The 15,501-nt window shown below is 34.3% G+C and overlaps 1 protein-coding gene across 4 annotated transcripts in view; it reads left to right on the top strand.

Annotated features, from left to right (window-relative positions):
* Positions 1-15,501, top strand: part of LOC120541981 (pro-neuregulin-2, membrane-bound isoform-like) — a 664,098-nt gene that overhangs the window by 481,663 nt on the left and 166,934 nt on the right. For all 4 annotated transcript variants that reach the window (XM_039774031.1, XM_039774029.1, XM_039774030.1 and 1 more), the window contains exon 2: positions 3,521-3,683. In XM_039774031.1, the coding sequence (XP_039629965.1) occupies positions 3,521-3,683 (163 nt within the window). The remainder of the gene's footprint in view (positions 1-3,520; positions 3,684-15,501) is intronic.

The following is a 15,501-nucleotide window of genomic DNA, read 5'->3' as shown; positions in this document are numbered from 1 at the left end:
TCTCTAGTGAGACGGAGGTCACCCCCGACCATTTTCCAGAATGGACTGGTCCTTCTACATCTTCCCAGATTGAAAACCCCTCCGAACACAAACCGAGCATTAACGAACAATCAGATTTTGTGCGTTTACAGCATTCTGATAGCGCCTTAGAATATGCATTTAAACAGGCTCGCTCTGCTAATGTCTCTTATTACCAAGAGCGTGATTCCGGAGTTGTGAAGACCCCGCATTTTATAGAAAAGGATGGTTGCCTTTCCAGAGTGATCTCAGATCATTTGGAGAGGGGATTTATTGAACAACTGGTGGTACCTGAAGCACATAGGGAAACTGTTTTGCAGCTGGCACATTCACCTATCTTGGGAGGGCACTTCGGTGCTCACAAAACCGACAGGCGCTGCACAAGGCTTTTAAGTTAGTGGAGTATCGCGTGAGGCTTGTATTACGCGCGTTATTGCGCAAGAGAGAAGGTAAGGAGTGAGGGTAGTCTGTGTTTCAGGGGTATTCCCAGTGGCGTCTGTGTCCTCTTGGGGCGCGATTACCCCTCCATTTTACAAGCTCAGGTCACATTTTTGGTCGCAATAATCAGCACAGCATAGTTGTCAGATGCTTCCCTAGCTCTCAGGGTCACCTAAAAGACCATTGCATAATTATAATCCATTCAAAACTAGTTCAGTTCCTCTTTCCCCATTTACTTTAATGCATTTTGCTGGGTTCAGCAAACATCCTGAACATTTCTGTGATTTCTCCAAAATAATGAAGCAAATTCCACAGGGTTCGCTCATCTCTAGGAACCATTCATACATATTGAGCTAATTTATATAAGCCAATCAACCTGAAAGCATGTTCTTGAATTGTGAGAGAAACCTATTGGAGCACAGGGAGAACCTGCAAACTTCATACAGAAGAAACCCAAACTAGAACTGTGACTTCTAGAAACTAGAGTTCTGAGGCAGGTCCCACTGCAGCACTGCTGTGGTCAAAGTTAATTAAATGCTGAAAAATGAAAAGTTAAAAACAGCTCTTGAGTCTTTATGACATGTGAGGACATATGTTTCTAAGTTTAACAACATTTTAAAGCCTAGATTTAATGTGTACACTTTTTTGTTTAGCAGATGCAATCTATTTTAGTTTCCTTTTGTTTTGAAAGTTTATGGTATGCAAAGTTGTTGTTACCAGGCTTTAATTAAATTAATTTTATGGCAAATTTAATTTAACTGATATCAATTCAAGCACCAATTAAAATGCATTGTACACTTTTCCTAGAGTGGAACATGCTGCATTGGAATATAAGTAAAGGTTTGATGAGAAAAAGTCATTCAGCCCAATTAAAGCTCTAATAATTTTAATAAAAATAAAAATTTAGGATTTTTAAGGCATTGTAGTACTTTTGTCTACTACTCTCACTGACAATTAATTCTATGTGTCTGTTGTTTTTTGTGTGAAGAAAACACTTTCTAATGTTTGTGCAAATTTTCCCCTTAAGTTATATCCATCTGAAATCTTGAGTTCTGTTTTAATTGTTTATTTTAGAGCATCAGCTGGCATTTACTGGGCTGATTCTCTTCATCATTTTAAGTACTTCTGTCACATCACCTCTTAATTATCGATTGCATAAGATGCAAGGGTTTAACTCCTTAAATTTATTCTCACTGCTCAAACCCCATGGTCTCAGAATCAGTCTATCAACTTGTCTTGTACAATTATGGAGTTAACTGGCCACTATATATATAGCCATATTAGTTATATTTATGGATAAGTTTAACAGCAGAATAACTTTTAATGGTTTTATATCTTATTTACTTAGTTGTCTTGCATTGCTTTATCTTTTATTTTTGCATGCATTGCTGAATATATTCCAATTTCAAACATACTGTAAAAATGATGGTTGACTGAATTAAAAGAAACCCAACAAGTAAATTTTGTCAGCATCACCCTGTCAAAGTGAATATCCTAAATATTCTTGTTTGTGCTTTAGTGTGAAAAATGATTCTGAAGTTACTCATGCTCATGGATGAAAATGATGTAACTATGAAAGCTAAGTGCAGAAAAACAGACATACATGAACAAAATGAATATGATTCAATAGGCACTGGTCCCACTTTACCCTCCATTTTAATACAGCGGGTTAAGAAGATAAAAGTGGAAAAATTGTCATTTTCAATCTCAGAGCTGGGTTGTCATTTTATCAACATGTTGTCCAAAGAAACTCTCCAGAATTTAATATGAGGAATGATGTTGGTACTAGTAACTGCAAAAAATAGGGTGAGGAATATATGAAGTGAGTTTGCCCTTTAACTCAATCAATATTTATTGTTTTTTCAGATATATGTTGTTCTCTTCCCTGATGCTGTCATGACAAGCTGCAAATCCATGAAAACCAGTTTTGAAATTAGAGTGTTAAGAAAACTGCAAAGATACCCTTTTAAAGTGGTGAACCATAAGGTCACCAACAAAAAAATGGGGCAATGTTTCAACTAAATTTATCCACCATCTGTACACTCCTGCAGCCTTTCTGCTTTCATCATTCATTTTTATATGTCATTTGTCAGCCTGAGGTACTTAGTGTTCTGTAAGTGTATGTTTAAGACAAAATACTAGGGAAATAAATGAGGTGGCTAAAAGCAGACATTTAGTTACATTATATAAAATTTTTTACTTTCAAGGTAGAGAACTATATTTCTTTTAATTTTATTATTTGTTAAAATGTTATCATCCAGACAGAAATGTAACATATAGTGTAAGATATTTCAGTGTCATTGGTACATTTATCTTAAGTGCATTCTAAAGCTAATGGGGTTCCATATGTTAAAATCTTCCCCCAAGGCCAAAGACTTCCAAAATTTTCTTTAGAAAACATTTTTTGTGAACAGTCTACTTTCGATACATACATATAACATAGTATTTTATATTATTATATGTACTGATAGCATATCCATGTACAGTGCCATTGTGAAATTTAACACTCCTAGTTAAAAGATGAGAGCTTTATGAAAAGCAGATATAATTGACATTTGATGAGCAAACTATGCAAGATTTACATCATACTCCACACCTGTTCTTGTGTGTTTTGTTGTCTAATTTTGCTGCATTCTCAACAGGATCATTAAAGCAAAACTCTAGGGATAACCTAACTCCAAAGATTTGAAAGACTTAACTTAATTGAATAGAGCTTTAGAACTATTATTCATAGCTTATCTTATGTGTGAGAAATGATTATACAAATCATGGGAAAAAAGTGTCCTTTGTTTTCATAAAGTTTGTGCAATACATGTCTCCTATAACCTATTATATCATCTACTGATACCCATTTTTCATTGTTGATGTTAATATATGAATTATAAGTTCACCCTGCTTGCCTTTTATCTTTAATCTAAATCATCTTTTCTAATAAGTAAAATGATGTACATTTCCTTGCACATATTATAAATGGTTCTCGTTTATAATAAATTAAAAAGCTCACAGGTTGCTTTTTATAATAATTTGAGTTTTAATTACATTCTTTCTTTTTTTCTTACCAAAGGGGCTGCCCCACAGTTGAACAGGTTCGAAAATATTACAGTCCGTGAGGGAGAAAAGCTCACTTTGAAATGTGAAGCTACAGGAAACCCCATTCCTGAATTCAAATGGTTTCGAGATGGGAAGAAACTGAAGAAGAGTAAAGAGATAAGGATACGACATGGAAGGTAAAAAAGTAATCTGTACTGGATTTATCAAATGAAGAAGTAGAAAAGCATTTTTCTAGAATTTGATTATAAGTAAAAGATTTGAAAATATGCATATTTTCTTTGCATTGTTGCAACTGATCAACACATAAGAAAGCTGTTCAAAAGTACAAAAGCATCAAATTTCCAAGACATATAAATGGACAGTTACAGAATATGGTGTCTCCTTTGTATTTTATAATTATCAAATGAACATTTTTCCTTAAAACTTCATCACGGTTTGAAGGAAAGAGGTTTTTCACATTTACATATATGTTTTTATAGGAAAACGTAGAGATGTTTTCATTATATACTTTTTTATAACCCACTGTATTATTCTACCCAAAATAATTCAGGAGCTCTCTTTATTTTTACAAAAGATATTCCTAATTTTGTGTGCACAGTATATTTCAACAATTGTTTTAATGATTTAAACAGTATTAACATTTGTAAAACTAATCACAAACAAAGAAGCCCCACTTAAATATAAATTCTTAGGCATAATACCTTTTCAGACACACTCTGCATTTTTTTAACCCATTTAATCACTCACATTTTCCTCAAACATTCTACTTTATAAAACAAGTAAAGCAACATTTTCACACCTTTCACCTGCATTTCTACCTTTCATTGTTTTCAAACATTCTATTAGTCTCCCTCACTGTATTCTTTTTTGCATGGCTGTGCATTAAGATCTTTATTAATTTTAAATGCCAGCTAGTCAACCCATCACTCCTATTACAATGGTTGTATAGTACCTTTCAGATTGCCATATATCCTGCTTCACTATCAGTCAAATTTCTATGTTTTCCTGATAATTCTTAAGTTATTTTTTTACCGTTTTTAATCAGTTTTATTATTTACCCTAAAGACAGTTAACAAATTCAATTCTGACTACCTATATAACAGAATTCACTAAATTCATGACTTAAGACAGGTGTGATAATAAATAGAAGACACAGCTGTGGATCATTTAAAAAAATCCTACTTTCTTATATATTCATATTCTTTGTTTTTACTTGCTATATTCTCTTATTTTTCTTTCTGCAATTTTTTTCTTATCCATTCTTTAGCTAAAATGCAAAACAAAAATAAGATTTTAAGAAAGGTTCAACCAAACTGAGATCAAGCATCCCAAAGAAAATGAACTACAGCAGGTCAAGATCAAGGGTTAAGGTGAAAGGGAGATATATAGCACCTCTGAGGACAGTGCAGTACAGCACACTGAAATCCTGTGCACTTCTCGCAGGCATAATGTCTTTTGCTTGCTTACTATTGAGATCCTTTAACTCAAACCCAATGAGAGGTGTAGAATCCTCACTTCCCTGCAAGCTGCCAGTTTATGGTCAAACCTAAAGACAATAGTGCCTACTTCCTGGCGAGTCCCTAGCTACACAGCAACAGACAGGTATGAGTAACTCCCCTTGATGGCAACCCAAAATCCAACCACAGTCGAGATGAATTCATTCTCATACAAACTTGAAAACCAACCCTTAGAGAGATGATAAAAGGAAAGTTACAGTAAATGACTTATTTTCAAATTCAGACAAAATATTTTTAGGAAACAGATTAAAAAAATAATCCCAAATGTTTAAACATGTATGTATTAAAAATAATATAGTAGTCTCTTAATGGTTTGGGGGCAGTTTGTTTAGTGTTCAGGGGTCTCCTGTTTTTAACTAATGGATAATAAGTAGGTTGACACACTTTGAACAGTTCTTGTATTTAAAAGTAGTGTGTATATTATTAATTCAGCATTGAACCATTCCTTGACATACAGTAAAGTAAACTTAGTTTGAGAAGAAGTTAATGCAATGACTTAGCGTGCCCCCTCTGGTCCAATGATGTTACAAAAGTGATGGTTGTCTTGATTCAAGCGTTACTGTTTGCAATTTGTTGCAGAACCAAAAGACCTGGATATATTGTGCTACAGATGGATAATTTGTCATTGATCTTGTTTAATTAAATATCAAGGGGAATATATAATATCAAATTCAAATTTGTGCTTGAATGTTGTGAATTTTACACTATATTTAGACTTAATGTGTTTTATTCCTAAATTAAACGTGGAAGGGTGAACAAAGGAAAACAAAAATTACAAAATACTGCAAGAAAGAGAAAGCAAAATGCTGCAACTCCACTTGATCCAATACTACAGGCTGTTGATTGGAACTAGGTGGTGTAGTATCAACAAAAAACACAAAAAACAATCCCTCACCTATGGACTTTATTCATCCTCACCCTAACTTACCTCCTGACATTAGACTCAGTTCTCCCCTGGAGAAAGTGGTTATCAATCCCTACTGAAGTATCCCCATCATTTCTAAGCAACACTTTGAGATTCTTCAAGTCTTCAAGACTCAGTGGCTGCTAATACACACTTGCCTCTGCAGAAAATACACACTACTTTTCGAGTAGTCTATAGCATCCTGAAGGAATGTTGTTGAACTCCTGCAAGTTCAGTATAGCTAACTCTGGCAGTGCAATATATTTCTGCATATATTCTTGCCTCAGTGTCAAGCCTCCACTGTTGTTCCTGGGTTGTCTGCACTTAGAAATATGCAACTACGTCCCTTCTGTTGGATTCAAGACAGTCCCTCATGATCCCAAACCATTCTTTTCATGTGCATGTCAAGGTGCTCCCCAATTGGCAGTGCATATTTGCCTTCTATTTCCTACCACTAATGAGTCTTTCCCTATACTCCGCAGCTCTTTGCCTATGGCCGCACCTTACAAAACTTCAAACCAGAAGTCCAAATCCATGCATTCTGGTTATTTTGAATCTATGACAAAATGTCAAATCTGAAAACTATAAATCAAATCAAGACTATCTACAGTATGTGCAATTGTTTTTATTAACTGCTAGTCCAATTAACATTAAGCTTACAACATTGTTTGTTTAGTTTATTAAAGAAATACTTTATAAATATTTAAATTGGAGAAAGTCTATTATAACATTTACTTTAAGGTTGGCAATCAAGAGGAAAAGTAAGAACAACTGGTACTCATGTGCTCTGAACAAAGAAAAATTGAGAAGGATGGTGCCTTGATTGTGTCTTCGGGAAGAACACCAAATAAATTCCAGAATGTTCCTAATACCTGGTTTGTTTTTCCCAAAGATGGACAGATTAGGAAGCCTTCTGACTCTTAATTGGCACAGGTTGAGTGAGCGTGCTCAGCAGTGAGATGGCAAACATTAAACAGGCAAAAAGCTATTTACTTTACTGGGCCAGTTAACAAGAAATATGACAGGAAGAGATACTGTGTTTTATAGATATGTACTGTAAAGTTCTTTATCTTTAAGAAGAAAAAATATCAGGAAATGGACTTCTTTGCAGCTCTCTGGAGAAATTTAGAATGTATGTAGCTATAATGTTCATTTCTGCTACTTACAAATACAGAGTCTAAGGGTCAAGGTACCTGAATGGTTACTGTCAGTATGGGGTTAACCATTCTGTCCATATCTGCACTGGTTCTTCTCCAGCAACTCTGGTTAGCTCCCCAAGATGTTCTTATGCTAAGTGAGGATTATTATTTGTCTCTATTTGAGTGTTCTATGCAAATAACCAACACCCTGTGCTGAAATACTTCCTGCCTTGCACCTGATCCTCTAGGAATAGTTCTTACACCACACTAAATTGAATTAAGCAGATCTGAGTTATCTTATTTAGTCAAACATATGTTTAATGCATTTTAGTAAAACTGAGCAATTTTATGGTCTGGAACAGAATGCTGTTGTCAGCTGTATATTGACAAACATAAATAAAAGCTGAACTCTGACACTAGGTCATTCTAAAATTTTAAAAAATAGATATGCCCAAACTGTTTGTAGTACTACAGTGTCTTGCTTCAGGTTCTCCAATAAAGTATTTGAAGGGTTTAAAAGCAATTACAGTTTTTAAGAAATGTTTACTTATACTTGTCATTTGCTTAGTGGATGATACAAATAAGGTTTTGAGGAGCTGGGTTGGACTTGGATCAAGGACATGGTACTTTTGATCAGAATTAATTATCATGTTCTTAGTTAAGTAACATTACTGAAACCAAGAGTACTATATTGTAACCATAAAATAAATGTAATTAAATGAAGCAAACCATAGAACTCTTTCTGCTGATATTTGGTGAAATTGTGCTTAGGCAGTTGTATGATGTATAGCTTAAGTAAGCTGTTTTTTACAATAAAAAATCAGAATTTTTATTTTCATGTTTAAAATTGTACTTAAAATTGGCCACATACAGTAAATGTCGAAGGTAGAGTGTATTAGCTCAGTCGTTCAACTTTGTACATGATATGGCAGGGGTAGTAAGTCTTTCACTACCTGGTAAGACAACTATAAGTATAGATGGAACTATTTTATAGATTGTTACATTTTTATTTACACTGAGAGAAAATGTGGTACCAATAATCTGCCATACAATTAGACAAAATTTCTCAAAGAGCACACCCATGCCAAAAATAACAATGAGAAATCAAAGAAAAAACTGCTAGAACCAGTTGCTCTAAAGACTATAATTTTTAATTAAATAAATTGTTCATGTATGTGTGTGTGTCATTGTCAAGCAACACAAAATGTTGTTAGCTAGAAACACTTATTCAACTAGTGGCAAGAATCACACTGCCACATGAGATACTGCCTATATCTTTAAATGTGAAATAGCTGATCAGGTTAAATAAACTAAGTAGATTTCAGTTGGTGTAGTACCCTTTAATTAGGGAGAAATACTGATTCTTAGGATTGGTCTTGATAATATTTTGCCTCCTTTAATTTCTTAGGTATTTGAATGTGATGATTATGCAGCCTAATGGTGATATCTTGCTGCTTAGACACGCAATCCGTATTGCTGTGGTGTTGTTTGGTTCCCTGACAACTGATCCAAATATTTTTGTATGTATTAAAGTGTTTGCCTGAAGGGTGTACCACATATTATGCATTACATTTTTTACTTTGCCTCATTAAAAACTCACATCTTTGAGATAAATCAGTGAATGTAATTTTGCTATGGTATAATATAAACACAATTGCAGGAAGCCTTGACACTATCTTGGCAGAATCAGGATTAAGGCAGGAAATACCTACAAATATGACATAAGTCCATCAAAGTGCACAGTCACACACACATCTAAACACTCCAAAGCAATTTGGACTTACAATTTTTACAAAACCTACATATGGGATAGGGGAACTAGAGTACAAGAAGAAAACATGTATGAACATGACAGTGACCTAGTCCTCAAGCAGTTTGTGTCATCCATTGTTCAGTGTTATAAAAATGTAATATATTGATAAAGAGATATGGCAACTTATTTTAAACCTAATATTATATCATTCACATTTTAAGAGAGACCAAAAAAGTCAATTTTTTACAGCTGCTGTATAATAGTAATTTAATATATATATATAATAATCTGAATCTACATCATTTTCAGGACTTTTTAAAATTAACATTGTCATTACATTTACAACCCAAAAACTCATCCTGCAGTGATTATAACTATATGATTGTACACTGTAAAGAGACAAAAAGAAAGAAAGATTTTTTGGGCCATGTGTGGCCAATCCTGTATACATAAAGGCATGAAAACATGGTAAAAGAAAGTGGTTTAAGTGCGCAAAAAACAAAATCTTCCAGCTATTCATCCAGTCAGACTGCCCAAGATGGTATTTACTCAATTTATAAGGCATTCTGGGAGGAAGAGGCAGGTCCAGGTAGTTGGATCCTGGAAGTGGTGGAAGAGTGTCAATCTACAGAGGGAGGTGAAGAGATGCTGTTATTGTACAGCACCACCTCATGTCTCAGCAGAGAATTACAATCACTCAAGCCCTTAAGCTATTCCCCATGCACACATATGTTACAACACATAATTCACTTTTAGCACATTTCATTTTAATGAAAAAAAACACTTCTATATCAAGGATATATGCAGAACCTATATGATGATAGAAAATGTAAAACAAAGTGAAGAGAAATGGGTTATGGAAAGGGATGCATTTTTAACTAACCTGTTGTTGTCCCCAGAGGTTATAACTCATTGTGTTATGAATACCAAGCACTATAAAGTGCTATTATCAAATATTCACATATAACATGTTTAGGACACCAAAACAAAGACCATGGAGGCTTGTAAATTCGAAGAGTTAAAGGTAGAGTGTGACTTGAGGTTATGGAAGAGGATAAGAGTGAGTGTGATCCTTGTGTACTTAATATACTGCTGTGTCATTAAGCTTAAGCAGTGTTTAACAGTAATTTTCAGGCCTATAAGTCCCAACAAAGTGCTTGGCATTGTGAGGTTCCTAAGTTCTTTTGGGAATCCCCCAACAGTATGACACGCAGAAGAGCATCCCGAAGCACGATCGCTGCTTCTGTGAAAAGACAGCTTATCTGTTGCAGAGGCAACCACAGGCTCCCAAGGCTGTGCAGTGATCCATTGCGCTATAAGTGCCTGTTGTCAATGGGTGATGCAAGGAGCATTATAAATGCAGGGAACAATATTACTTGGCCACTAACCTGGCCATGACCCTCACTGATTGCTGTATCTTTGTATAGGAAAGTGGTAGATCCTGCTACAATAAATAACTGTGCGGTTCCTGTTTCAAGCTGAATAAAGCTGGCTTTGGTAAAGTACTGAGACTCACCCTTGTGTATTTTGGTGCAAGACAGGGACTCACATGTCATAGAATAAATGCAAGCAGCCCAGTAGATGACTTGCAGGCTACAGACTGGCCATTGAACAAGTACAATCTGCTCTACCAGAACTTTAAATTAATGGCTCTTCCTTGCCATGTGAAGACTAAGATAGAATGCAGAGATATAGAAAAATGGTTATGAACATGGAGAGGCTTGAACAGAAAACAGCTCAGTTGTATACTTTGATAATTATGCAAACTACACATGAAAAATGCCTCTTGAGAAATATGAGCACTTTGAAGCAGAGGCTGTTCCTACATATTGATTAATTTTTTGAGATTGAACATATATCAAGTAAGTTTTTATTCAAAAACTGTTTTCATAAAGATATATTCTTTTTGTGAAACTCAACTACTATTGAAGGAAGTGTGGGGCATCAACTTCATTGTATTATGTCATGCTCCTTTTTTAATCCCCAAGAGAAAACAAATGCTATATATTTTGTATAACAGTAGTTCTTGGGATTTGGCTTTATTTATAATCTAGCTTTTGTTTTATTTTGTAAGCATTTAGAAAAAATAATTCACTTATACTAGTGACTCGTTTGATAAAAAAGTGACAGTGAGTCTTAACTATATTAATTAAAATTCACAGATGGCTAATTGCTGTAACAGACTGGGAATAAGAGATTAAACAGAGAGGTGGAAATAAGGAGGCACAGGGAGAGAGAGGAAAATGTAAATCCTATACCTGTTGTGAGGCTCTGGGCACACAGGGGAAATGTTCAATAAAACCAACCAAAAAAGGAAACATACTGTATGAAGGGGATCTTGCTATTATCATTAGGAAATGTTTATGGAGTTAGAATACTGCCAAACATTCATGAGTGTAGCATGCACAACACATTTTGAAAACGCATAGTCCCAAATAGCTAGTTTGTGTTTGTAAAGAACATATTGCAAAACTGTAACACATAGTGACACATTTCCAGCCATCTTTAAACATACAATTCTATGGACCCTTCTTCATACATGGAACCTCCTGTTCTACCTCACTGGACTGATCCCCTTTTATAGACTGTGTTGGCCATTAAAGGCACAGTCATGTTTGTGGAAGTAGCTTGAAATGAGGATTGTTTTGTAACACAGCATTAGGGTTGTCACAATAACAAAATTTCTAACTTCAATGTGATACTAATAAAAGTATTGAAATTCAATACTATTGTCAGTACTTAATACAGTATATAATGTAACCTAATAAAATGAATTCAAGTAAATTGCAATTCTGTCTGCATTAAAATCTTTTGTTTAAAGGCTTAGAGTTAGTTATACATGCATTTATTTCTTCTCATCTTGATTACTGTAACTCTTTTTTTGGCCATTAGTCAATATTCCCTATCCCATTTGCAGCTGGTCCAAAATGCAGCAGCTTAGTCTCCTGACTGATACAAAGAAGACAGAACAAATTTCTCCAGCACTTACCATTCTTCATTGGCTGCAGGATACAGTTTAAAGTTTTACTATTTGTCTTTGAAGCCCTCAGTGGTTTGGCACAACATTATAGCTCAGACCTCGTTCACCTCTACTCAACCTCTAGACCTTTGAGATCATCTGATCTAAAACTCCTGTCCATGTTGTGGTCTTGACTGAAGTTTAAGGGTCATCTTGCTTTTGTACATGGCTGCCCCGTGTTATGGAATAGTCTACCCTTTTACATTCTGTGTTTAAACATTATTGATATTTTTAAATCTCAATTAAAATCTCTTGGTTTTTCATTGACATATGGAAATGGTTAAAATGGTAGTAGTGTCATATTTTTATTATTGGCTTTTAATTATTTTGTAAGATATGTGTTTATTTTAAAATCTTTGTTACCTTTGATTTTATTCTGAAGTTGTTTTTATTCTGTGTTTATATACTGTATGGCATTTTGGTCAACATTTCTTGTTTAAATGTCCTTTATAAATAAAAGATTGATTGATGAAAAAAATAAGAAAATTTAACAATTACATTAAATAATTCAATTAGTGCAATCTTTTGTAAAAGGCAAGATCAAACTTCTATATTCAGTAAATAGTAAAGATGTTTAATTAAATCTGGTCAACTGCTTTTTTTACATTGATGAAAACAAACACTATTGCTGATGCAGAAAAGTGAAGTGCTATAAATGTTAAAAGTTAATTTAATAAGTATTGCAGTTTTTGTAAACAGTACAGTATACATAAAAATATTCAAATAAATATTTAAGTAAAAGAACATTAACGGATAGTTTTTGTAAAGAATTGTTCAAAAAAGTAACATCCAAACAGACCACACTTAAAAGCTAATCATAAATGTAAATTGTGCACATTGCACTTTTCAACTAAACTATGATGTCTTTATAACTTCCACATTCTTGCAAAGTACTGTAGACTAGCATGTCAGTGTGCTCTTCCGTGAGGCATGCCTTTGTTGTATGAAAAGAAATTGCGCACCACGTTCCCTTGATTTAATATAATTTTGGAATAATCTATACTAATAAAAGGCAAAGCCCTGACTGATTGACTGGCTGACTGACTCACTCACTCACTCATCACTAATTCTCCAACTTCGCGTGTAGGTAGAAGGCTGAAATTTGGCAGGCGTATTCCTTACAGCTTACTTACAAAAGTTAAGCAGGTTTCATTTCGAAATTCTACACATAACGGTCATAACTGTCGATAACGGTCGGCAACATCCGCCATGTTGAACTTTCTTATTTATGGCCCCATCTTCACGAAATTTGGTAGGCGGCTTTCCTGCGCTAACCGAAACCGATGTACATACTTATTTCGGTGGTATGATGCCACTGTCAGCCGCCATATTGAACTTTCGAGCATCACTAATTCTCCAACTTTCCGTGTAGGTAGAAGGCTGAAATTTGGCAGGCTCATTCCTTACAGCTTACTTACAAAAGTTGAGCAGGTTTCTTTTCGAAATTCTATGTGTAACAGTCATAACGGTCTACAACATCCGCCATGTTGAACTTTCTTATTTTTTAATACTTTTGCCAGCTGTACGTTCCGTATTACCCTGCTGGAAGTATCCATTTGAAATAGGAAACTTTGACCATAAAAATGCACATGGTTGGCAACATGAAGATGCCCAATGTATGGCATTCAAATAATGCTCAGTTGATATGGAGGAGCCAAATATGTTCCAATTAAACACTCCCATACCATTAAAGAACCACGAATAGCCTGTACTGTTGACACAAGGCAGGACAGATCAACGAATTCACGCTAACCTCACCATCTTCCCATTAATGCGGAAATAAGGATTTCTCAGAAAAAAATAATATTTTTTCAATCGTCAGTTCTCCACTGTCCACTGTACCACAGCATTTCTGTTCACAGGATGTTTACTGTTTATTGCCCAATTCCCCCAACATTAGAGGCTGTGCCACAATACAAATTCCAAGAGAGAAGTTTGTTAGATATTGAAGCCCTTACAGCTGGCATCTTCCCTTCTGTAATGTTTTAATACCTAATCCTCCTGTTTTTATCTGTATGCTATATATACTGATCTGCAGTCATTTAAGTGACCGATTTAGAGATGCTCTGATCTGGTTTTTTTAGGGCCAATACTAATCACCGATATCATGTTACTGGACCAGCATATTCCAATACCAATTCTGAATTTTTTTTTTTTGTTTCTTTAAAAAAAAATTTGCATTAAGGCCATGCATACACAGATATGTAGAAGCCTTATGTTTTATATTAAAGTGTTAAGTTTAGTATTTTTATAAGTTACCTATAGACTACATGTGCTTCTTGTTCAATTTTTATTAACAAAATGAAACATTGTAGGCTTTTTGTTAAGCGACAACAAAAATAAGTAAAATTCACAAAATTTCTTTAAAACATACTGTATACTTTTTTAACTAATAAAATAGCGATGGCCTCTCATCATTGGTTGCCAGTAATATACAGATTGTTGTAGTTTTAATTTTCTTTGTTTGTCTTTAAACCACTCAGTGGTTTGGCACCATGTTATATATCAGATCTCTTTCACCCCTTCTTAACCTCTAGGCATTTAAGATCATCTGATCAAAAACTTCTGTCCCATTCTGCGGTCTCGACGGGGGATCATGCTTTTTCTGTGGTGCCGCTGTTCCATGAAATAGTCTACCCTTTTAATTTGGTCTTTAAATACTATTACTTTATATTTTTAAATCTCTCTTAAAATCTTTTCTTTTCTCATTAGCACATAGAGATGTTTAAAGGTGGTAGTGTCTTATTTTTATCATAGCCTTTTAATGGTTTGGTGTGATTTGTGTTTGTTTATTTATTGATTGATTTATATTTAACAATTGTATATGTTTAATATTTTTATTGATTTTATACTAAAGTTGGTTTTATTCTCTGTTTATGTACAGCACTTTGGTCAACATTAGTTTTGCTCAAATGCGCTTTATAAATGAAAGATTGATTGATATTGATTGGAAAAATGTTTAAATATTTATCCATAATTCATATGGTATTAAAGAAAATAAATTGTTTGTTATAATTACATGCTGTCACGCTGCGCATATATACATATATATAGTCAAGGTTTGAAGGACAGACAAGTCCATAAAAAAACTGGAGTGTCATCCAATCAACCCCATTTAATAATAACAGAGAAAAGGACTTTCTTATCAAAATAAGCAGGTGGTCAATGGTGTAAGCACACTGTAAAGAAAATAGTGATCACCACTGATGATTATTCACTAAGCTTACGGAGCTACAGGGGGAAGAGACAAGGCTATTTGTGACAGCATTCCCTTTTATCCTGAAGTGGTATCGCATACATGATTTGAGCCAATATGGTGATCCACAAACATGCATGTGTGACTATATGTCTATGCTATACTGTACTGTATACAGGAATACATTCTCACACATAGATTTAATTAATTGATATTGGCAATTAAGCACTGCTTACATGTAAATACTGTATATATGCACTTATGGGTTGTAATCATTTTTAATCATATATAGCACTTCAGCTTTTTTGCTTGTATAAATGCATTTATACAGTTATTTTTGTTTGTATTTTTTTTCAGTGTGCCATCTAGATATTCCTTATTCTTAAGTTGTAATTATAAATATGAATTACCATTTTAATTATGTAGTACTTTTTTCTTACCAAAGCTTACACCTTATTACACATGC

The sequence above is a fragment of the Polypterus senegalus genome, chromosome 13 (genome assembly GCF_016835505.1).
Source record: "Polypterus senegalus isolate Bchr_013 chromosome 13, ASM1683550v1, whole genome shotgun sequence".
NCBI lineage: Eukaryota > Metazoa > Chordata > Cladistia > Polypteriformes > Polypteridae > Polypterus > Polypterus senegalus.
This window is presented reverse-complemented; position numbering and strand designations above follow the sequence as displayed.